This window comes from Ixodes scapularis, unplaced genomic scaffold, assembly GCF_016920785.2.
Source record: "Ixodes scapularis isolate PalLabHiFi unplaced genomic scaffold, ASM1692078v2 PGA_scaffold15__6_contigs__length_5221840, whole genome shotgun sequence".
Classification (NCBI taxonomy): Eukaryota; Metazoa; Arthropoda; class Arachnida; order Ixodida; family Ixodidae; genus Ixodes; species Ixodes scapularis.
Genome location: NW_024609841.1, coordinates 5,145,596 through 5,171,394, shown reverse-complemented (window position 1 = coordinate 5,171,394; position 25,799 = coordinate 5,145,596). Strand labels below are relative to the sequence as shown.

Sequence of the window (25,799 nt, the reverse complement as noted above, 5' to 3'; positions counted from 1 at the left end):
AGTTCGAACGATCAGGCGGGCGTTCCAACTGAAGACGCACTGAACGTAGTTCGCAGGCGGTCGGTACAACTCTGCGGTTTTCCCGCGTTCATGTTGGAACAAAACAAATAAATCGGACGGCTAGAAGTATCCCTGAATTCGACCGAAAGTGATTCCCGCACAAGCAATCGTGGATTTCCTTTTTTATGGCCCAATCCACGCTCTCGGACGAACCCAACAGGCAGAAAACACATGAAAACCGACCTTCGAACCTTTCCCGACTTTTTTGGCACAGTCCTAGTCGCGGCGTTTTGACGAGAAGGCAGGTTTTTGTCTGACTGCTTCAAAAACGACGCAGGAATGCATGTCTCGCATGGTGGCTTCCGCCCACAGCCCCAGGTTGGATGTGCGCCCGACGCGCCACCACCGCGCCGTGACGTAACAGAGCTGAGTTCGTGTATTCGCGTCTCCAGCTCGAAGCTCGCCCTCCCGCGGCGGAAACGGGAAGCGCTCTATTGAGGGTCCCCCGATTCTCCTGCTCAGCGGGCACGATGGAACTGCTCGTGATCATGGCTCGCAAAATGTCATTTCCGAATGCAAACATCACTTTTCACTGTCCCAACGTACTGCTGCAGCCGGTATGGGATTGTACCTTACTGGAGAGTTTATGTATTACGCATAGAAGCAAACGCAAGCGGTGTGCGTTTGCGTTAGAGTTGCAAGTGCCACGTTCTGCGTGCGCCTCGTCGCCATGCGCCATTCAAGACGGCAATTTTTGGCTCCGCGCACGCGCAGTGAGGGACACGCAAAGCTAACACAAACACACAGCACTTGCGTTCGCTCGTACGCAATATTAAAACTCACTACTGTTTCACCGGCTTCCAACGCCAACGAAACGTGCTGCAGTTATCAGACGTGCAAGCAAGTAGGCGTTCCTTCAAACTGGAAAGGCTGACATTGGAAAAAAACGACGGAGCGCCAACATGAAAGTAACTAAATGTTACAAAAATATTAATATATATATATATTTAAAAATCTTTTGGGCATTTGGTTTGGAAGAATATTTGCGGCGACTTACGTCTTGCTGATTGTCAGAAGTTGCGACCTTGATACAAAAATATACTTTAACCAGAATTAATGTAATTTCACATGGATTTCTCACAATAGCTATAGTCGGTTGCAAGCTAAGAAAAAACCGGAAATGCCTCTCAGAGGAAACTGTAATCCTACGCCGAGAAACGCCAGCCAATCGTTTTCATGACGTCACGATTCCGTGGACCAATCGCGATCCTTTTGAAAAAAAAAAAAAAAAAAAGCTCAACATGGCTGCTGGCCTTAGCAACGCGACGCTAGTTTCTCGTGACAATTATTCTGCTTTTTGCACCGTGTTTTACGTGCCCGAGGTTACGCCACGAAATCTTAATGGTATCGGCTTGCGTTTGCAGCAGGTTTTGCGCGACAAAGTGAGAATCCAGCGACGCTATCGCCAACGAAAATTTCGAAGCGGGCGCGAGGCTTAGCACTGCTGAGAGGCTTAGCACTGCTCGCTGGCCGCTGTTCAAAACTCGACCTCGCTTGTGCTTCTTGAAGAACCGCTTTGGTGTCGCCGGTAAGGCTGCGCCAGGCTGTTTCGTCCAAGAAGAATCAGGGGAATCGCTTTCCGATGTCACCTCAGTGGGATCCATGACGGAAGACAAAGAGAGCGGGGCGCGGTGGTGGTGTCGATGACTTGGGAGGGTGCCGATTTGTCAAAACCCGAAAAGTATAATTATTCTTGTTTTCTATTCATCCAATAAAATAAAGGCACACATTTCGTGCGCAAAGCCCACAAAACTAAGTAAATCACTAAATATTTATCATTTGCAGGAACTATAAGTGCTTCGCTTTCCCTCAATCGAAGGCGCTGGAAGACGGTATGTTAGACAGTATCTTGGACAGAAAATGAATTGGGAAGACGGTACATTGGACATGACTTTCTTTCTTTACTAAACAGCTATTTCGTTGACAAAAACGTATTCTAACTTATTTACATGTCCTGAATGAATTAAATAAATATTGTAGTAGTTTAAGACACGTTTCCTGGAGGAAGAAAAAGCAACGTTGCTAGCGAACTACTTTCTCGACGGCGGAGGCACTTCAGATGGGCGCAATGAGCTTGTGGGTGGAGCTAAAAGATTGTTCTCAGGTTGCATCCGACTATAGAATGTTTTCATTGACTTCGGACTCTTTTTATTTTATTACTCGGTAATTAAAAATGCTGCAATTGGCACCAGTGATGATAATTAGCAGAATTTTGCTTGTCATATTTGTTGGCGCGTTTGAAATTAGATCATGAGCAACGCTTGAAAAATTACGTATTACAATATCTGAATTTTACTATTATTATTAATACCAATCGCGGCAATGTATGCCCCCAATTAACGCCGAGATCACGGAAATGCGCCATTTAACCCTATTACTCAATCCAGAAAGTATAATTTTGTTTTCTTTTTAGCATACGAAAATCTCTGACATCGTTATAGAGATAGACAAACAGTCAAACACTGGATGTAATATAAAGTCCTATGCGTCACGCGTTGCTATAAAAAGCACACAAACTTCAGGTCTGACTCGGATCCCGCCTTTGGGCTGTCGAAGTGAGAACAGCGTTGATTAATTTATACGTTTTGTGGACATTTGTAAACATTGAAGTTCTATTATTCCTGTGCTGGGAATGATGTTAAACCAATTAATCGTCTAAACACCGAAAAACCCATTAAAAGGCCCACAGTTAATTATTTCGCATGACAATTATCTGAGCAAGAAAGGCAGCGAGAAAGCACAAATATCAGCACTGATTTTTTCAACAACTACAAATATCAGCCTGGATCAGACATGTATGTCACAAAAGATAAAGTTTCCGCGAACAACTTCTGTAAGTAAATAATTACGATGTGAGACACATCTTTAATTATGAAAGAATCCGAAATTAAGACCTATATCGAGAAATTAAATACAAAGTAAAGGTAAGTTTCGGTTTCGCTCCATAATTAAAACGCACATCCTTGCGTAAATATTACGCTAAACACCGTTCTTGTTTTCAGGATAAAGAGGTGACCTGCGCCCATAACACCGTAGCTTCCTCGTATTACCAGAAATGATTTGTTTCACTCAGTGAAGCCAGCACACTACACAGGCTCAACTGGCTCAACAGCCGGCACGGATCTCCGACCCTCACTATAACCGCCATTTTGGAAAATGAGTGGCGCCACCTATAGTTACTTGGAGTCGCGAATACAGCCTGAACGTTGTGGGAGCCACTGGTTTCCCGCCCCCGAGAAAGCGTAAGGCGCGGACGATACGGAGCTACCAGGCTTCGAGCCTAGTATCTCCGTATCGTATCGGGGAGAGAACGTCACCATGTTGGTCTATCTTCTCGCACTCCTCCGCGCGTCTCCCGTTATCGGGGGACCAGATCGAGCGGGACAGTCGGGCCTTCCCTTCTCCGAGTGTATGGCCGTCTGGTCCAGAAGTCCTGGAGTGGACTCCGGGCGAAGGGTCGAGTCGCGGCGTGCGGGCTCGTCCGACCGGCGATGACTCAACGCTAGCGTTTCCCCTGGCTCTGACAGTCGGCGTCCCCTCCTCGGAGTGGACGTTCGTCTGCCGAGAGCTCTGGCCCAAAAAAGGCGGGTAGTGGCGTTAGCTCGGCCCACCCGCGATGACTCCGCTCGCAATTACCCCTTTGGCTCTCATGTCGGCTGGCGCTGAGCCCTGCGTCTACGGCTCGCTTGACCGCAGTGTTTTGTTAGGGACCCCTGTTTCCCAATAAACGCTTTTGGATACCGGGATCATCGTTGTTGGCATCCCGTTGGCGAACCCGGGGCGGCGACCACCCTCGCTAGTAGCCGTCGCCTGCGCGGTGGGACTGCATCGGGTACCCCTATACGAGCACCGGTCCCGGCAAATGACGGTACGTAATACTTTCACAACGTCTATCTCAACGGGCGACTTGTCTCTCAGCTGTGGATGAGCAATTTAGCCAGTGCAGTCGAACCGCTAGCCTGGGGTCTTTAACGTGCACCACGCAGTAGTTACACACAACCACACGCCGGTACGATGCTCCTCCAAATCGAAACGGGCAGAGGGGGATTCAATTGCGCGCTCGCACCTTTAAGGCCTGTTCGCACATGCGGCGGAGCGCTACAAGCATAGCGCTGATTTAAGCGCTGACCTCGATCTAAGCGCGTGCTGACCAGCTTTGTATCGCACCGCCGAGACTGTTGCTCATGGCAGACGATAAGTAACTGACGACGCGTGAGCAGCGCCACATCAGCACTTCGCTGCATGTGAGAACCGGCCTTCACCGTTCATTCGGTCCAGCTGCTTCGAAATGACACCTTAGAGGCCCCGGCGTCATAACTCAGCTATCGCCGTGTTTCACCTCACAGCGTAAGTGCTTAATTTTTGAGTGATCAAACTAATAATGGTCACTCTGCCGGTTGTTTTCTAATTACTAATTACGTTTTTTAGAGTTTAGTGGAGATAAATTTTTTTTCGGGAAAGCCCTTTTCTTTTTTTTTTTTTTTTAATTAGATTAACCAAAGTGACATTAGCACGACATTAAACTCTGAACATCAGGTGGCAAAAATTCAGGGTGGCAAAAGTCGAGACTTTTTGTAGTCAGTTAACACAAAACTCTTTGATTTAAGTTAGATTGATGTTTTTAATTACTCTAGCAAGAAATAATTATTTCTTACCACCAGATGTATTTTTAGACGTGCCGTATTGATTGATACATTCGTTTGGTCACTAAATATAATGCGGAAGAAGAAATTGTAACTTTAAGGTATGGTTTAATAGACAATTTTTTAGTGGTATACTTCCTGCCATATTAGAACTAAAACAGTCTGACCTTCTCAGATATTTTAAAAGATTTGTTTACTTTTTTTCTTCCACATTTTGACTGAATAGTAATATAACTTCTTTTTTTTTCTAGTATCTTTGCTTTCTTTTGCGTTCCGACTTGGTTGTAATAGAAGGGTAAGCAGCTGCCGAACAGAGTTCGGCAACTGCGTAACCTTCTATTACAACCAAGAAGAGCATTTTTTTCCCTGGCGTTTAGTTTTATATACATCTTGCTTGACGCTTCTTCGATTTAAATACAAAACAGATGCCCATAAGAAGAACCAAATAACAGGCAAACAGTAAATAGAAACATATTACCGTGATCCCTTTTGCAAAAGAGGTTTGATTTAAATCGTAGTAAAACTGGTCTGATTAAGGTCACAATTTAAGTCACGATTTAAATCACGATTTAAATCATAATGATTATTATTCTCCCCCCTGTATACACTCGTACGCGATGTTCGGGTTATTACGCATTTAAATTATATGCGAGAATTGTAGTTGAAACGGGAGAACAATTTTATTATTTTTCTAGATATCCAGAAAATTAGAAATCCAATAAAATATTATTTTATATGCTTTGGTTATCTTTTATATATAATAATAAAAATTAAATATTTCTTGTTTGTCTGAGCATGTGGTCAAATTTTTAAAATCGGCGATTAATTATTTTTAAGGCGTGATAAAAAAAACACCTGCACCTGTCATAATGTTTTTTCTTAATTGACTTGTTTAGAGATATCCGTCATGCCCCACAAACTATAATTAAAACTGTCCCTGTACCAAATAAAAAATATGGCTTTTCAAATCTTTTCAAGTCCTTCGTTATCCCAAACACTGCGCTCCCCCTTAAAGAGCAACCTTGGGGGTGATGCAGCATAACCTTCAATACTTGTCTTTTTTTGTGTTGCATAGTGTGCCCGGCGTTTAGTTGTACATGTTCAGCATAACAAATCATAGCTTAACTCAATTCGAACACGAATATGCACCGTAATAAACAGCCTGTACTGGTCCCCAATCAAGCACTTTTTCTCTAGGCATCATCCGCGTCCTCGCAAGGCACTTTAGTTTTCATCCACGGACAGTTGTTGAAATTCTCCAGCCGTCCTCACCCCCGCACGCGAGTTCTCCTCCATCCTGCGGCCGTAAAGACTAATTGCTATACCGAGCAGGGCTTTAAACGTTTCCGTCACAGTCCCAACACCCCGAACAGCCCTCGTGCTCAGTCAGAGTCTTGGGAGGAAGGAAATCAAAGGAAGTGTTGCTGAGCCGAAGCTCAATATGTCACGCCCCCGTGCTTCGTCACCGCTTCCCTTTATACACGTCCCCACCCTCCACTCGTTATTTCGAGCACCGAAGCGCCGGTAGAGAGGGCAAGCGGCGGGGTGCCGAAAGAACGGGGGCTTCGCCGCAATCGCTGAACTTCACATTGACCTTCGCACATTTTCTTGCTCTCGCTATTATTACGAGACCCGGTCGCACACTCTCTTGCTCCCCCTCCCCTCCCCCTCCACGCCTTCAAAAGAAAATTCCTAGGATACAAACTCTTCTTTCCGTGTTTCGAAAAATGTGTTGTGTCTGATGACCCCCGAGTTTTCGTAATTCTGAAATACGAGCTGTGATCTGAACTTCAAACCGGAAAGCATGTGTATTACCGCGAACAATATGACCTGAAAAAACCCTCAATGTTCCTTCGATTCCCCTTGCCAGCCTGTAAAAAAAAGAAACGAAATAAAACAAAAAAAGGAGATTGATTTTATAAAGATCGGAAAGCGAAGCAATTAGGTCTTTGACCTCTTTGATACTTTCAGAGATAGCGGAGCTTGTGGGGCGAACGGTAGGGGTAGCGACCGTCGAGATCGGAGGTTTCAGCTCATAATGTCCGGGGATGTACATCGATATATAAATTCAGGTGTCATGTTTTGTTTTTACGTACTTTTATGTCGAATACGTTTTTGGGTTTCCCCCACTTTGGTCTACACCCGGATCATGTAAAGAAATAACGTAACGTACGTTACACATTCTTCAATCACGTGAGAACCGTTATGCTTGGCGGGTGACATGTGGCTTACACAATCTGGCGGATATCGGTGACTCCGCGTGCAGAATATTAATAAGAAATTTAGGCACAAAACTTTTCTCAGGCATGAACAAGACAGGCTGCAATTTTTGTACGAACCCTGCTGAATGCAGTTAATGCAGACACATCACCGGAAATAGTTTTTGAATTCTATTTTGCTCGATTCCATCAACTTTTGCTCACTAAGTTAAATATACTGAGGAGCACTTCCCAGAAAACCACCAGGGATGGTGACTACTCGTATGTTTACTTCTTCGTTAGAATCATATACAGAAGTCCGCTTGTTTGTTGAAGCTGTCCTGTCTGCACACTGCCGAAAAATATTTCTAGAGGTAACGTTTGACGGCAGAATAATTTGAGCGGAGTGTTAAGTAACGAAGGATTTTTTTAAAATAAGTAAGATTTGTTTTAGAAAAGTCTATCTTTCTACAGTTGCGTCGGCATCGTTTGTCTTTAGCTCTCTTTGTGAGTGTCGGCGTTTTGGAGGGAGCATTTGCGTGGGCAGAGCGGCCGGGAGGTGGGAGCGGTTTCCCCCGCGGTCGTTAAGAAACGTCTCGGGTTTCGGGAGTCTGATCGGACAGATCCCTTCTTGCAGCTGGTTGTGGCTTTTAGCCCAATGTGCCTGTATATAGAGGGTTTTGCCGCTTAGTGTAAAATTGTCGTTTGTTGCCCGATGCAAAAACTTAGCGGTTGGCGCCAGTCAGACTGGGAAATTTGCAGAGAACAACTCTACAAGGAATTTAGGTTTGGCGGTTGGAGCGCCAGGATGACAGCTCGCCGACCATTGGATAACAGTGTACCACGTGTGAGTGGTGAATTTGAAGTGATTGGTCCGTCTCTGGAGGGAAAGGAGGCCCCTACGAGTCTAAAAAAGGGCTGCCGAGAGGATTCTCGGGGATTCGGCTTTTGAGATCAGGCAGATTCGGCTCTTGAGACTGGGGGGCTAAAGTATGGGTTTTAACTTTGGGAGTTCTGTAAATTATTGTTGACTCGTTGTCGTTTTGTTTTGAAATAAACGTGGCCACACTGGCCATCGTAAGCCAACCAACGTCCCATGTGTCCAGCGGGATCGAACAACTTTTAGTATTTTTTTTATTATCAACTTCCCGGGGGACTTCCATCGGGCGAACGTCATCATCGGTCGCCACCATCCTGACCGGTCCCCTCTGCCCTTCCCCCTTGGAAAGTTGACTGGCGCAGTCGACAGGATCCTGCTGACTTCCTGCGACGGGCGGTGAGCGAAAACGACGGCATCAATGGAGGCAGGCGGAGCGTACCTGGGCTCTATGCGACAAGTGTTTCGTCTGCTGGATTGCGGACAAGGGTCGCGTCTGCTGGACCGCGGAGAAGGGTCGCTCCTGCGGGAGTGAGGACCGTGGCAATATCTACGTGAGACGCCCGGGGGGGTACAGTTACCCGAAGAAGTCGTGGCGTCTGCTGGACTGCGGACAAGGTTCGCTCCTGCCAGAGTGAGGACCGTGGCAATATCTGCGTGAGAAGCCCGGGGGGGTACAGTTACCCAAAAGAGTCGTGGCGTCTGCTGGACTGCGGACAAGGTTCGCTCCTGCCGGAGTGAGGACCATGGCAATATCTACGCGAGAAGTCCGGGGGGCGGGGGGGGGGGGGGGGGGGTACAGTTACCCAAAAGGAGGTACGGCAGCTGACAGGTGGTCCTGGGCGTCATCTACGTCGGAGAACAGGACGACCTGTGGCTTCACCTGCGGACCGGCGAAGCATCTTCAGCGAGCGGCGACAGAATATCGGGGCAAGCCTCAAGAGGAGAGACGAGATCGTCGCTGCAGTGCTGAACTTCTTTGTGCTGCCAGAAAAATGTGCCTTTTTTTGTGTCTGTGATGTTGTTTTTTTTCTTCTTTTTGGTGAACGAAGAAGGACCTGAGACTTCCAGACGACGGGCACGATCGCCAGGCCGAGTGGGGACACTGCGGCAAGTGGGTGGCGGCGACTGGAGAAGCCGCTAATTGGATTTTGCCAAACAATAGTGGGTGAGTCCCATTCTCGCTTTCTCCGAGCCTCACCATGACCAGAGAGACTAGATCAAAGACCCCAGGGTCTTCCCTCAGTGGCGCCAACTCGGAACCAGACGCTGGCACCAGTGAGAGAGGGCAGCCAACAGATTCGAATGACCTTAGTGCTGAGATAACACTCATGAGACTAAAGATAGAACTCGAGAAAATAAAACTAGAGCAGCTCAAAATAACGGGGCAGCCTTATGAAGAGAACACTCGTGGTACGGGGGGAGTCGGACGGTATGCAAAGGAGCTACGTGCGGTGCTGGCGCCAATGCCCGAGACCGACACATTGGTACCTGCATGGTTTAAAGGTGCTGAAACAATGTTGGAGAGTTGTGAGGTTCCACAGGACCTACACGGGGCACTCATCCTGCCTTTTCTAAACGAGAAAGCGAGCGCCGTTGTGGCAAACAGAGCAGAGGGACGGGTATTGCAGTACAAGGAGCTACGAGACATTATCCTCGACGAGCTCAGGATGACTCCGGATGAGTATAAGCGAAGGCTTCATATCGCACGCAAACAAGAGGAGGAGTCGTGGGCATAGTTCTCTACCGATCTAAACACCATGTTCGGGTACTACTTGAAGTGAGGCGCCAGAACAACGAGGACACAAGGAGAGAAGCAGACAGGACGAGGCGCACTTTCAACTGAAATTTATTTTAGAAAAACACAGAAAAGCAGGCTGTGCCAAATGTACACGTGCGCATGGGTAAAAAATAAAGATAGAACGAAGCCTAGCGCGTTTTCCTAAGTGACACGTTCATTTTGAAGGAACGTATACTCCTTATCTGATAGAGATAAAGATGGGGCGCTGACACAGACATCGGTGCCACGAGATCTTATGGTGAAGGCCTCCAAGATTTCGCGAGCGATTTTTGTTGCGCCGCTTCCAACAATTCTTGTTTCGTCAAACTTTGGGTCACACTCGCATCGATCACGGTGTACTGCCAAGTGGCTAGACGGGGATTGCCTAGTTGACACAGAGTGCTCCCTGATTCTATCATTAATGCACCTCCCCGTCTGGCCAACATTTACTCTCCCGCAAGACAGGGGTATCTCATACACGACTTCAGTGACACAATCGCGGTACTGCGTCACGTGTTTCTTTTTGCAATCCCTTTCTGTCGAAGCGGCTTCAAAGTCAAATTTGGGGGTTTTACGTGCCAAACCAACGACGGGCATCTCGCACGCCCCAGCGGAGGACTGAGGATTAATTTGGACCACCTGGGGATCTTTTGACGTGCAACCGAAAGCTCGGTTACACGGCGTCTTCTCCGCAATAAGCCTCCGTCAGATTGCGGGCACCTCGGCCGGGATTCGAACCCGCCCCATGGGGATCCATAGGCCGACGCTCTCACCTCGGAGCCACCGAGGCGGCTTCGCAGTGGCTTCACCTGAGCTCCTATTGATCCTATTGCGCAATGCAGAAAGTGTATTTGGCGCAGAAAAGACAACTGGAATGCAAAACCTATTGGCTACCTTCTTCAGGTTGTGGGATAGTCTGTGTATGTAGGGTAAGACCGCAGGTCTAGCCGCCCTCCTTCTTGCGGGAAGTCCGCAAGAAGGAGGGCGGCCGCCCTCCTGTCTTGCGGGACAGTGTATGTTGGCCAGACGGGGAGGTGCATTAATGATAGAATCAGGGAGCACTCTGCGTCAACTAGGCGATCCCCGTCTGGCCACTTGGCAGTACACTGTGATCGATGCGAGTGTGACCCAGAGTTTGACGAAACAAGAATTGTTGGAAGCGGCGCAACAAAAATCGCTCGCGAAATCTTGGAGGCCTTCACCATAAGATCTCGTGGCACCGATGTCTGTGTAAGGGCCCCATCTTTATCTCTATCTGATAAGGAGTATACGTTCCTTCAAAATGAACGTGTCACGTAGAAAACCGCGCTAGGCTTCGTTCTATCCTTATTTCTTACCCATGCCCACGTGTACAAATTGGGCACAGGTTGCTTTTCTTTTGTTTTTCTAAAATAAAGTTCAGTTGAAAGTGCGCCTCGTCCTGTCTGCTTCTCTCCTTGTGTCCTCGTTGTTTTTGCGCCTCACTTCAAGCATGTACAACCAACTAGCCCAACTCGCCGTTCTAATTCGAGTACTACATGGAGAGCCGCAAAGTAGAGACACTAGATGATCTAAGGCAGCTGATCATTTCAGATCGGCTAAAGCATGTCATGTCGGATGATGTCCTTGCCTGCGTCCTTCGGAATGAAACCAAAGATAGCTAAGGCCAAAGGAAGTAGCGGAACTTGCCGAGAAATTCGAAGAGAGTCAGCACGGTCGAAACTGGGAGCCCCAGAGGTCGGCCGAGGGGCCACAGGTGAACCTGCGGGGTGGGCCTGCGGAAGTTGGGGGCGACCAGCGAAGGGTTGAGAAACCTCGACCGTCAGGGTGCTTTTCGTGTGGGAGGCTAGAGCACCTGAAGCAGAACTGCCCTGGAAAAGTGCATAGAGCCGTGGACTCCGGGAACAAACCGGCCTCCGCATGTCTGGGTGCGGGGGTAACACCTTTGCCTCGGTCACGCGAGACACTTGAGAAGACGGGGACGCGCAGGCATGGAGAAACAGATTCGGGTATAGGCTAGGTATAGCATACCTCTTTTTTTTTTTTTTCTGTTCGCGTTTGGGGTTGGTTGCCTGCGGCAACAGTTTTTCCCCCTTTTTTTTTTTTTTTTTTTTGCTTGCTATAAATACTGGTCCTGGAATCTGGAACGTGCGGGTTTGGGTCTCACCAGACTGTGTTTGCATTTTTCTTTTTTTTGGTTTCCTCTGTCGCCCAACAGGTTATTTTTTTTTTTTGGCGGGGGGTATAGCTCCTTTGTTGTTGTTTTGTTTTTGTATGCTACGCGTCTGTCTCGGAAAGGGGGACAGATGTTGCGCGAACAGCAACTGTACTTGCAACATTCTTGGTGGGGAGGTGTTAAGTAACACAGGATTTTGTTAGAAATAAGTAAGATTTGTTTTAGAAAAGTCTATCTTTCTACAGTTGCGTCGGCATCGTTTTTTTTTTTTTTTCAGCTTTCTTTGCGGGTGTCGGCGTTTTGGAGGGAGCATTTGCGTGGGCAGAGCGGCCAAAAGGTGGGAGCGGTTTCCCCCGCGGTCGTTGAGAAACATCTCGGGTTTCGGGAGTCTGATCGGACAGATCCCTTCTTGTAGCTGGTTGTGGCTTTTAGCCGAATGTGCCTGTATATAGAGGGTTTTGCCGCTTAGTGTAAAATTGTCGCTTTTTTCCCAATGCAATTACTTAGCGGTTTTCGCCAGTCAGACTGGGAAATTTGCAGAGAACAACTCTACAAGGAATTTAGGTTTGGCGGTTGGAGCACCAGGATGACAGCTCGCCGACCATTGGATAACAGTGTACCGGGTGTGAGTGGTGGAATTTGAAGTGATTGGTCCGTCTCTGGAGGAAAAGGAGTCCCCTACCAGTATAGAAAAGGGCTGCCGAGAGGATTCTCGGGGATTCGGCTTTTGAGATCAGGCAGATTTGGCTCTTGAGACTGGGGGACTGAAGTATGGGTTTTAACTTTGGGAGTTCTGTAAATTATTGTTGACTTGTCGTTTTGTTTTGAAATAAACGTGGCCACACTGGCCATCGTAAACCAACCAACGCCGCAATGTGTCCAGCGGGATCGAACAACTTTTAGTATTTCTTTTTATTATCAACTTCCCGGGGGACTTGCATCGGGCCAACGTCCTCATCGGTCGCCACCATCCTGACCGGCCCCCTCTGCCCTTCCCCCTTGGAAAGTTGACTCGGAGCATTTCGGAACTATACTCAAAAGCTCAAAGATCTTATATCTCTCAGCGCATCAGCGAAGCATTGGCTTTTAGTTCAACGTTTCGGATATATTGCTTTACAAGGTTCTTTTTTTTTTTCGTCTTGTTGGGAAAGCTTGACTATAAAAAAAACAAAAAAAAAACATCAGTGAAATAGAAGAAAAACGTATGTCACTTTGTATGTGATATCGCCTCGCTTTGTAACATAGCAGTTGCAAACTTGCCATAGCTAGTCCATGAACAAATATTTTCACGTTTTTGCCACTGCTCCTGTCGATTACAGTAGAAAGCTGCCTAATATCACTGTCGCACTGTCTGATCAGATGCTGAATTTGTAAAATATTTTTCGGAAACCTCGTTCTGGGCCTTGTGCCCTCTTGCGCACTCTCTATTGGTGTAGAGCCAAGATTTGGACCATTTAATGGGAATAAACTTGACATTACGGTATAAATAGCCGGGCATTCGCGCAGCTCTTTGTTTCGAAAACAAAGCACATAGATAACGCTTGATGCTGACCACATTTTCCTCGAACGCTATTCGTTTAATCTAACATCAGCTCGTCTTGGCTCTTCTCATGTTATGACTCTGACGTCAGGTCTAAAGTTCGGCTTCTTTGCCACAAGTATATGCAATAAAATAACAGGCAGCCTTGTGCAAACATAAACAAGACTTTCCCGCTCGCATGGCACTTGTACCGCGGAGAGCGGAGAGGTCACCCGATACACCGGAATCCAGACGGTGCTAGCGTTTACCATGGCTTGGCGGAAACATTCCTCACCCCTCAATGACAAAAATGACAAAAATGAAAAAAAAAAAACAGCTAAAAGCGGTTGCGCCGAACCTTAGACAAGGTATATGCGTGCATGCGGGTATGTTTGGAGTGTATTAACGGCCCGTGGTTCTTTAGATCTAGCCTACTTCCAAACATAGACAGCCGAATGAGAGGGAAGAACGTGAGAGACGATTGCGTCAGAAAACATAAAAAAATGACTGAAATAAAGTCGCGCAACAGATACTTTAATTATCGAGTATTCGTAGAGCTTCTGAAAAATGTCTAAGGAACAAAATTTCAGCACTAAACACACACACACACACCGAAAAAGACTTGTAGTTGCCAGTTTTTTCAGCCCCGTGTATGTGGAGTGGCTCTTATCAGAAACGGTTGTAATCGATAAAGCACGACACAGGGAACACGGAGCTTATCGCTAGCATAGCTAAAGCGGCGCCGAGCAGTTGTCCTTGACATTCATTGGCTGTCGACCGACTCCGCGAATCATGAACCTATCGCGACATCATTAGCGAAAAAAAATATAAATAAAACATATCGCATTCCAGTTGCATTTTGCTTTCATCCGCTCACTTTCGTTACATACAAGATCAGTCGTATGCACTCGGCTTTTTTTAATATATATATTACTACAATTAATTACCGAAAGTGAGATGTTCGTAACACTAGACAGTTCAATCATTTTTGACGAGAACGTCAAATTAAATGGAGAGAAAAAGAATAAGTGTTTGCTTCCGACAGCAAAAGGGAAGGCAAATTTCCTTTCTAAATGCGAGCTGAGTCAAAAATGTACCCAGCGCTAAAACTTCTACCGCGAGAGAGTCTTTAGCAATATTAATTTTGTTAGGTTTTACTATTTCCTCCTCTCGGACGGGCTGCCTAATTTTCTACACTAGGGTAGCTGCATTTTGAGAGCAACCTTCGACTGAGAAAAGAGACGAGAGTTCCACTAGCTAATGCTTGTCGTGCGAGATGCGAAACAAGAGACTCATGGAACAAGAGCAAAAATATTGCATCCTGCCTTTGTTTTTTGCTTTTTTTAGGGTGGAAACTTTTCTTTCCCTTCCCTATAGATACGATCAAATGAGGTATGTTTCGACTTCGAATACACCGTGCCGCTCGTGTAAGCTGCAAGAACCCAGCACCAACAGCGTAAGTCGCGGAAACGTGAAAGGAACCTTAAAACCGGATTCGCCCCCAGCGATAAAAAAAAGAAAAAAAAAGAAAGAGAACATCGAAAGTAGCAGGACTGAGCAGCAGCCAGGTGCAAGTGGGGAAGCACGCCGCCGGTCCAAGCTACAAAGTGACGCCGAAGGGCAGCGTTGTTACTCGCGGTTCTTCCCGTCCGGCTCAGCGTATCCGGGGGTCAGCAAAACAAACACACTGCAGGGTGGATCCGTAATTCACTTAGGGCGGGCTGGGGGACAGGGGCGAGCAAACCCCTTTTCAAGGGCATATTTGGCGTGCCCGGCAAACAAGGGCGGTGTGTTCCGGCCGTGTGTTACGTCGGTGCAGCCGGTAGCTGAGGAGATGCTGGTGTCTGCGTCTAATGGTGAATTCCGCTCGCAGATCTCGAGCGCTCCAAAAGCGCTCCATTTGGAGCGCGCATATTCCGCTCGCAGATCTGGCTCGAGCTGGTCATCTTCCGCTCGTAGATCTCTGGCAACGCCCGCTCCACGGAGCGCCCCAAACTCCGCCGAACTTGCTCTGCGGGATTTCACAGATCTCTCCGGAAATTGACAGAGCGGCCCACGTGATTTCCGTCTAAATCGGCGGTGCGCATGCGCGGCGAGGTTGGAGAGATCGGCGGGCCGGTCGGTGGAGTTGGATCTGTTCGGGTGCGTCGGTTGTTTACTCTGGACTGTGACGGCTCGAACGCTTCTACCTCGCGTAGATCAGGGAAAAAAAGCCGGGAATGTGGAGCGTGGCAAATCGTAAGCGCTGACATCTGTGATCACCGAGGAAGAACGAAAAAAAGAACGACAGAAAAGCCGGAGGCAGACGCAAGGTTAGGCCTATTCATTCTGCAGCCAGTGATTGTTTACCTTTTTACACTGCATTCCATCGGCGTTTTCCCGTGAAATAAAGCAAGATGTGGCTAGGCAACGACCGCGCAAGTGATGGTTTGTTACCTCTGTGTTTATTAAAGTCGTACTAGCAATCTGAACTCCACCGCTGGCAATCGCTGTCCGTGCCCCGCCGCTTCGAGGCGGCCGAAAGGTATGTGACGGTGCCGAACGCGGACGTCTTCGCTATTTGTGACATGGGCGCCGTGGTACGTATAATTCCGCCCGGCCTGTGTCGCGTGTTACTTCTGCAGCTAAGCAGTGACAGTCGTCACTGGTCGTCGGAAAGATCAGCCGGCTGAGGCGTTGGTGGGCTGGTCAAGTTCGAGCAGCGGCCATTTTGAACGGCGGAAGGAGAAGGGGTGGGGAGGGGTGTGGGGGAGGTCGCGCTCCAAAAATGCAAGTTTATCTTCCCCTCGTCGATACGGAGCGGGTCCCACGGAGCGGAATTTTGCCTCCCTCGCGGATTTTGGAAAGCGCTCCAGATCTACGAGTGGAATTCACCATAACTCCGGGAAAGAACGTCTGGGCTGCGCACGCCACATTTCTCTTGCTGCTACCCGTCTCGGGGAATGACAGAGCACCCCGGTTCAACAACACGTAGACATATAATGACCGCTATCGCCTGCGACGGCCCTTTATCAGCGACGGAGCGCCGCTCGCGTGGCCAGTTGCCCTTGGACCCCTCGTGGTGAAGATGACCAGCCATGATTGTCGGAGGGGCAACCTGGGCCAAATGCTTGGAATCCCCAGTTTGCCCACAAGACAAGGACAATCGATTCAATGGATATCGTATCGCAAAAGACGGCCGCATTATTAAGAGGATTAACGAGCGCCTGGTCGAACCAATTGCCGGGCTTGTCCTTTAGTTAGATGGACATTTATGCGTTTATTACTCAGTGAAGTTGAACTGAGGAAAATCACAGACAGCAACTCGCGTTTCTTTTCTTTCTTTCTTTTTTTTCCCACGATAGTAATTACATATTTTCTATGGCCCGAGTCGTCCGAGCGGGATCTCCCGAATGCTTGATAATTCAGGCAATTAGCTGTTGATGATAATAAAAAATGACATGACAGTGATGACGGTTTGTGTACTAGATGGACACGTAACGACTAAGCGATACTTGGTTACTTCTTTCGATAACTTTCCGGGAAAATGACGTACGCTAAGACAAGCTTCACGAGCATTTCTCCCATACTGGCTTCTCGTAAAAAATTAAGAAACGACGGGAAGAGCCTGAAGCGTTCTATGACTTGCCGCCAAATTCGCCGTACCACCTCGAGCATTCGACATTCGAATGTTAATTTGATGAAGTGAGGAATTTGTCCCTGTTGTCTGGGATCGCCTACTGCAATCTAAAGGAATAGAATGGACGTACTAGATAGGAACTACAATTACGAAATCTGTACGCTATGAATAATGGATCAAACTATACACACAGACATCATAAGATTTTACACAAGGAGGGACTCCACAAGATCGAGAAGGGGAGGTGCCAGCCAGTGGCGTAGCCAGGAATTTTTTTCGGGGGGGGGGGGGGGGGGGGGCAGGCATTCTACAAGCCCCCCCCCCCCCCCCCCCCCTCCCTGGCTACGCCCCTGGGGCCAACTTTACTACATTGTCTGAAAGCAGTGCGCTCTTTTGTTTCCCCCTTGTCGGAAAAGTTGGCAAACGGCCGAAAACGGCTGAAACGTCATGCCCTGTCGCGAAAGGCGCCTCTTTCGGCACGCTACAAAGCGCCCCCTCCCGCGCCAGGTTGGGTGGAATTCGAAGCGGCAAGCGCGGATAGAGAGAGTGAACTCTGGTTCGGACACTCACCGCGGTCCGAAGCCCTGTTCCCGGAGGAGGCGTGCGGGGCACCCGGTCGTCCACATGCCGCTGCCGTCGGTGCCGGAGGCCGCGAAACGAGAGCGTGGGTATCCTTCGGCGGCGGGCGAGCGGCGTCCTCCCTTCCGCCGCAGCTGAGCTCCGCCGAGTGACTGTGCCGACGGCGAGAGCGACGGAGGCTGCGGTCGACGCGGTCGGGATCGCCGGCGCTGCTCCGCTGTTTCGGCGAAACGGTCAGCGCCGCTTAACGACTGCTGGCTACGACGCCTAGAAAACCGTTCGTTGCTCGTTAGCTCACCGAAAATTAACGCCTTACTGAGATTCGTTATCGTCCTGCAAACGTAACAAAATATTGTTACCGTCACTTTCAAGGACTAACGAATTTTACTTTTACGTTACTTTCGATTTCGGAATTCGGCAGCAATGAGCCGCGGCTGCGAATGTTGTGAGCAATTAAATACTTACAAAACGATTTCGCTTTATTTTTATCATTCGTTTATCGAATTTGTAGAATTAAGTGAGGTTCCGATAGCGCGTTGGACCTTTAAAGAGACAGAAAACGTGACTATGACTATTTTTAATTAAAATTTACGAGTACGCAATTTGATACACAATACCTAAAATAGTAACAAAAATACTTTGATCGCCAGTTACTCCTGATTATACCGAGTACGTGAGGACGCCACTGAAAATCTAACGTGCTACGTCGACGCTTGTAACGCCTCGACACTGCCGAACACCACAACTGCTGCAGCTATACGACCCTCTTGACACAATTCACGCGCCGTCGGAATCCTCGGGTGAGGGATGTTTCTCTTGGAGTTGACGGAGTCGCGCTTTTATAGACGAGCACGTCCGATTCCGGCACGGCATGCCGTATCCCTCCCGGCTGTTTCAAAGCGGGATGTTGTTGCGCGTTCTTCGCCGCCCGGGGTTGCGGCGAGGCGGAACTGACGCCATTGTCGCGGGGGGATCGGGGGAGGGATGACGATGAACCGGAATGGGGGATGCCGCCGCTTAATTAAGACATGTTCTAGGTCTGACTGTGTTTCCGACGCAGGGAAACTATCCGAGGGACAGGCTCGATTATGTAGACAATATATGTAAAATACGCTGTCATCGTTTTATTTTCGTTTTTCTCTGGTGAGGTCTCCTATTTTTGTTTCAAGAATAGAGCACTGTTTGTCGCTTTATGACCTCCTTATCTTTTTAGTACTTTATTTGTTTATTTGCTCCCATAAATGCTACTTATCAATCTATCGAGCAAACAGGAACTTAAACAGATCGGCGCTTGGACCCATTAATGACTTTAAGGACAACCAACGGAATTAAACATATTGAAATGTTTTTTAACGCAAGTATGGACAAAGGACAAACAATGGCGACAAACACTGTGTGTCCTTCATCTGTATAGTTGCGTTCAAAAACCTTTCAGTATGTTCAACCCATACGCTCCTATTACTTTCAAAATTAAACAGGGATTTTTCAGAAGACCGTTTAATATTGTTCCCCCTAACCCGTATACCGTCCAGCTTGAATGGCTTCAGTCAAAGTTCTTTTCTTTGACTAATTTTACTATGTTTGTGTATTTGCGTCTAATTCAAGCAACTTATTATTATTTTTTTTTTTTACAGGAAATACATTGTGTAGTTTATATTTCTAGAAATACGCGGTTCAATAAAAAAAACCTCGGCGCCTCTTTAAGAGTATCCCGAAAAAATGACAACGCTGGGAGTCGAGGAAAGCTTGGTAGAACATCCGTCATACTTGAAAAGAATCGGAAAACATAGTGGCTGTCGAAGTTTTTTTTGCAAGCTTACTGGTTCCCGGGACTCAGAGAAATTAAGTCCCAGCAAAATGCCCGATATCAATCCGAGGTTTGCACGAGAATTATCTTTTCAAGTTATATGTTCCCAGCTTCAATTTCCTTCGTAATTTTTTTTTTGCCGTTTTTTCTTTTTCGTTATGCATTAGAGAGGCACAGGTTGTTCGTAAACCCATTCTTAAAATAACTGTGACTCCTAATTGAGGGTTAAGTAGTCACAAAATGCCTTTTCAATGGAGGTAACCGACAAATCTATTTGTATTTCCTGCATGTTGTAGCTATGGGCGTAAGCTTGGTGGCATGGTCGTACTGTGCTTTAAAAGGCAACTTGCATTAGCTCTCGCTGATCATTTACGAACTGTGAAATTTCGTCCAGAAAATAAGACTGTTATTCATCGACTCGCTGCTAGCTCTTATGAAGCCTGAATTGGAATAGAGCGGTGGTAATGCTGAATAAGCAAACTTCCGTATATTATGAGAGGTTCTCGGTTAATTCAGCTTATTCTAGGATAATTAATTGTACGGCCGGACCGTGTGTCACTCTGATACACACGCTGCCCCTATTCGTAACTGGCAGTTTGGAAACTCGACCGAACAGCTGCGGGTCTTGCCACACAGACTCAGCACGTTCAAACCTGCAACTTCACTTTCGATTGTTTAAGGGGGAAGGGGACGCGAGGCAACTGATGGTACTCCAGAATATGACAACCCGCAGATGATTCATGGTCGTCTAAAAAGGTGCGAAGCAGACACGTAAGCGGTAAAGGCGAAAAAAAAAATAATAACCAAGAACCGTTACTATCCACCCGCTCAAAGAGTAGTTTTTTTACATTACCAAGTCTCGGCTGGAAGGCGTTACTGTGCGTAGACTGCAGCGCGTTTCTTTTCTTTTCAAGATGAAGCAAAAATTACTTCTCAAGATGAAGCAAAAATGAAGGCCGACGGGACGCTACGTTTCAGCATATATCGGCATTCGTCAAAAGCCACTGCCAGCCAAGAGGAGAGTCAGAATCTACACAGTGGCACAGCTGCGTTGTGACGTGTGTTTCTCCCAAGCGCTTATTGAACAGCTGGGGTCGTAGCCTACGCCACTTCCCAAGATATGCCGAAACGGAGTATAGCAAAGCAAAGTGGGACTGTAAGAACAAAACGAAGCGCTGAACTGCTGGTGGAACACACCTCGTGTAGTTTACCCGTTTTCTTGATATTTTTTATTGTTCATTAAAGGAGACCTGCAATCATATTCAAGCGTCTACCTTTTTTGCGGTTTCCACGTCTCTTGGGGTTCGGGCAAGCCAGCGGGCACGGAGAGAGCAACTAAATATCAGTGCGTCATATTTGAACGCGACGATGCGAAAACCTCCTCCAGATATGGGAGCGACCCGCGGTGCCTAAAGCGCGCAATATGTGACGACATCGTGACGTTTTAGGTCCTGGCCTTTCTACTGGCCAGAGCCGCTAAAAGCTTCTGTTTAATCGAAATACAAAATACATGATTAAAATAGCGCAAACTTGACAAGGACAACAAAGAAGGCACACGTACAACAGGACAGGCGCCAGTCCTGCTGTACGTGTGCCTTCTTTGTTGTCCTTGTCAAGTTTGCGCTATTTTAATCATGTCTAGTAAGAACCAACTAGCCCAAACAAAAGTCGTTTTACAAAATATAAGTGGCGCGAGCCGTTTCAATTAGTTTTAAAAGTACTTTTTGTATAGTATTTTAGATCAGAAAAGAAACAAATGCAGTTTATAAAGTACGGAAACAAGAAATGACCCGTCGAGATACCCGCCACCAAGCGGTGGAAAAGGCGGCGCATACTAGAAAGGTCATGTGGGATCAGGCGCCGACGAGCGACGAGAGTAGGGAGCTCCCGGATGTACGCGGCGGCGCTGCAGTCGAGGATCCGACCGGTTCCGGGCGTTCCGAAGGCCTTCGGCGAGCGGCTTTGGCTTGCGGTTTGGCCCTTTGGCGGCATTTTAGCGCGAAGTGGCTCCCGTTCTGAACTGGTCTTTACCCCGTGTTTGCTGTCGTTTTTGGGCAATGAAGTGTCATGCCGAATTAGTGTTTGATCGTGCAGCAAATGCAATGCGAGCCGCCCTGGCAGCCCGCTTCGTACGGCCTATCCAGAACATGCTTTAGTGGCGCCCTCTCGAGCCATGGACACGGAGTATGGCAGCCGTGGGCGCTCGCTGGGCTCACCACCCTTCCGCTAGTACACGGCCACTCAAGCAACCGAAGACGTCATGAGGGAGGTTATTTTTTGCTTGTTTTTTGTAATTTTAATTTGCCTATAACTTTTAAAATAAAGCGAAATTTGATAGAAGAAAAATTTTATTAAGTTACTACGTTCAGTGCGCTCAGGTTCGGTGCAAATTGAAAACCAGTAAAAAAGTCCTTGCAGGGCCCCTTTAGTTACAGTAAGAAAAGAGTCGGTGCATCTAGCGTTGACCGCGGCTGTACTGTCCTATTTTGTACATACGCTTTCCCGACTGTCATTTTTTTTTTTTGCGCTTCGATGTATTCGTGAACCGATTTTTGCCGTTTTGCCAATTGACTCCGAAACTTGATCTAAAAAAGTACCGCCTGAGCCCTTTCCAAAATTATGCCCCAGAAGGGTGACATACTCTTCTCAGGCGCTCGTCACTAGCCCAGCAGCGCGCCGTCAGTGCATCCACTAAGGACAATATATGCCGAGATAAGGATGAAGTAATTGGAACGACCATCTCACTCGACTTCAGTAGAAGCAGGACTGCCGGTGCCATTTTTGCGTCCAATCTCAAAATCTGTCGACAAAAACGTGAAAAATGATCGATTAATATCCTAATACTTTTGTCGCTTCGCAATCTTTTTGTTCTATTGAAATTTTCACTAAAAGTAAAAGAAAACATGAAAGACGTTTACAACACCCTGTAACACCGAATTAGAGCGCAGCTTTGAGGAGGAGGAGGGAGGGTACTTAGGGAAGGGTATACCCCTCCTTCCCCCTCCTCACCTCCTCATCCTTCCTGCTACCCCTCCTCCCCTCCTCCGTCCTCTTCCTCCTTCTCTCCTCCTCCCTCATCCCTCCTACTCCTCTCTTCCCTTCTCCTCTTGCCCCTCCCCCTTTGCCCTTCCCCTCCTCCTCCCGGCGCGGTGCATTATGGAAAATGTCCCATAATGCAATGCGTGGGACTCGAGGCGTCACGTGTGACATCACGAGGGTCACGTGACGTCACTACGGTCCCGCGCGGTGCATTATGGGACATTTCCCATAATACACCGCGCGGTTACGCCGACAGCGACGGCGACGCCGACGCCTCTCAAGCCCGAAACAAGCGCCTAAGAGCTGCGCTCTAACAAATCGGGGTTTGTGTATGTTTACACATCAACCTGGTCTGCCTCAACGGGTGACGAGTCTCCCACCTGTAGATGAGAAATTAAGCCAGTGCAGTACAACCGCTAGCCTGGGTTCTTTAGCGTGCGTCACTCAGTATGGATACACCTCCTTCCTCCGGTACGCCGGTACGATGCTCATCCAGATCGAAACAGGCAGAGGTGGGGATTGAGCCCAGGATCCTGGGTTCTGTAGCGCGAGCTTTCACTTCACGTGCTCCGAGCTGGTGTGAGCTAGCCCTCCCCATACAAAAATGTCCTATGGTCGGCTATTGAAAATTCTTTGTATGGTCGGCTTTAACTGTTTGGCCCAATTAGCGAAAGGATTTTCTATGGCTGTCTTTAGCATTCTGTATGGTCGTCCTTATAGGCCTCTTTAGCTTTGGCTATGGCCCTATCACTATCTAGCCATAGCGCTCTTTAGCTTTTGTAATGGCTGGCCCTCTATAGCCAGCATGCTATATCTGCCTACGGCTTTTCCTTTGGTGACTTTAGCCATCTATTTGGTCTGCTAAAGAAGGCTGTATGGGTTTTTGCTATGGCTCTCTTTATTCAGCACACTCTAAAAATTATTTTCAAGTTTTTCCGACTTTTGAACGCTACATGGTAAATACACATACATCACTGAACACACAAAATACACAAACACAAGCAGACAAATCCCACACACAACATCAACAACGCAGCGACACCGGACCCCTACCCATGTCTACGTACGCTAAGTTCGCACTATCTCTATATATATGGCAGTCTTATTTTTGAATCGTACTTGGCCGGTGACTGCAGTCATTTCTCGTATAAACACGGAGAGGCGGAGCAAATATTACTCGTACTTACTACATTATTTTAATTGCCTCTTGGAAGAGCCCCCATCTCTTAATTCAACACCCTGAAAAAAACAAATGTAGATCATTAGGCTAATTAACTAAAATGTAATAAATATATTTTAATAAGTTTGATGAATCATGTTGACAATGCAGTGATGAAATGCAATACACTGGTGCTGAAGATTGCAATCAAGTGATTGCTTGATTGCAGTGTTCGGTGCCAGTGTAATCTATTTTCAATTTTGGGGGGTAGTAATTAATTTTAGTTGTTGCACAAGTATTTCAATGAATTTTTCAAACAAGCAACATTACTGGTTTTCACGACTCGTTGCAACAGCAGAGATCATATCTTGGGTCATGATTTTTCAACGGTATTACATAACTTCAGTATTGCTTTAATTTTCTAACCTGGAGCGTTTTTCCTAAAAAGAGTAAGTGCCGGTAGTGATTTTCTCTGGGCGTGTAAACAAAATTTATTGGTTCCCAGTCTTTAGACTCGGGGCCATAAACTTTTTTATAGGCGGGTAAAGAACATTTATTAGTTCCCAGTCTTTAGACATTGGGCCATATAATTTTCTATAGGCGGGTAAAGACATTTTATTGGTTCCGTCTTGAGCCACAGGGCCATAGATTTTTATATAGCTGGTTCTAGCTGTATTTATGGATTCCTAAGGCCGACCATAGGGGCCATAGGGGGTGATAGCCTGCCATATAATTTTCCATAGACGACCATAGACCATCTTTGTATGGGACTCGGCCACCGATCCCCCTCACTAATGGTAATTTCCGTCAGCACTGCAGCTGTAAAACGACCCATCAAGCCATCAATCAAAACTTAATAACATATCTGTGACGTACCGGTTAATTTGGGATAATACAAGGATACATTTATTTAACTGTTTAGGTTACAATCGGTGTGTGTTACTTATTAGAGGCGTCTTGTTTGCTCTCCGACCGCTCCCAATCTGTGGCTTCCAGGCGTCCCGTGCTTCTCCGTGGCTCGCTCTCCCCCGACGGCGTCTCCGGTTGCATTCACCGTCGTTTGGGATCAATAGGTCGTGTTTGCTATACGTGGCGAATACGCACATAATACACGGCAATATCTCCCCCTAAAAAAAAAAAAAAAACACGTTTTTAAATGCCCAGACGCGTAGGTGGCTGGCGCGTCCGTGTTGATCTCCTGAGAAGAGGGGTTCTGCTTGGCTGCCTCCGATGTTGCAGGATCGTTTTGACTGTCTTGAATCGTGGTTGGAAAGTCGTCACTGCAAATTGGAGACGGTGAACTGTTTTGCTGTCTCATGCCGCGGAAAGGGACGAACTTTCTCGATGTTTTTGCGCCTTAAGCTATCGTCTTAATTCGGAGATATTCCCTCTTCCTTCTTGGGTACTTGTCTCAGCTGTTCAATGTGCCGTTTCCAGTTATTGCCATCGTTCTTGCGAATCTCATACGTTCGGTTTCCTAGAACGCAGACGACGACTCCTTTCGACCATTTTTTTTCGGTTCCTGCAGTCTCTTGGCCGGGCCTGGTCGTTCTGATGTAGGTGTCGTTCTTTAGTGTTGCACGAGGCGTGCTGCTTCGCCTGTCATGATCTCACGACATCAGTTATTAATGGTCTAAGGACATCGAACCTTGTGCGAAATACGCCTCTTGTCATCATTTTGGCAGGTGTTGAGGCAGTTGTCGTGTGCGGAGTCGTCTGGTATGCCACGAAGAAGTTATGGCTTGCGGTTACAGACTTTTTGAATGTTCCCACAAAATATTTCGCCGCACCGTTTGTTGCGGGATGGTTCGGGGGGGGGGGGGGGGGGGGGGGGGGAGAATAATTGCTGGACTCTGTTTCTTGTCATGAAATCCCGGAATTCGCTTGATCGGATTTGCGGGCAATTGTATGTCAAAATCCTTTCTGAATGTTCATATCTTGCAAAGAAAGTTAGAAACACTCTTATGGCGGCTGCCGAAGTCGTCGAGGTCATGGGCACTACCTCGGGCCATTTCGGATATGCATCAATAACCAGCAAGAAATTCCTTCCTTGAAAGGGTCCGGCGAAGTCTGCATGCAGACGTTACCATTTCTGTTTTCGGTATTCCCACGGGTGTATGGGAACTTTAGGTGCCTCGCTACTCACTTCCTGACATGGCCGACAACTTCGAACCATCGTTTCGATGTCTAGATCCAAAAGTGGCCTCCACACGTACTGTCATGCCGGTCCCTCAATCTTTGTCATACCGGCATGACCTTGATGCAAGTTGTTCAAAACCTGTTTTCAGTAAGCCGAGGGTACGATGACGCGTGTTCCCCACATTAGGCAGTTGAGCTCCACGGTTAATTCCATTTTGCTACGGA

General features: G+C 47.4%; 1 protein-coding gene across 1 annotated transcript in view; it reads right to left on the bottom strand.

Moving 5' to 3' along the window:
• Positions 1-17,670, bottom strand: part of LOC121835625 (connectin-like) — a 53,843-nt gene extending 36,173 nt beyond the window's left edge. Inside the window, exon 1 of the mRNA XM_042290057.1 lies at positions 17,422-17,670. Coding sequence (XP_042145991.1) covers positions 17,422-17,477 — 56 coding nt within the window. The 5' untranslated portion in view covers positions 17,478-17,670. The remainder of the gene's footprint in view (positions 1-17,421) is intronic.
• Positions 17,671-25,799: the final 8,129 nt, after the last annotated feature.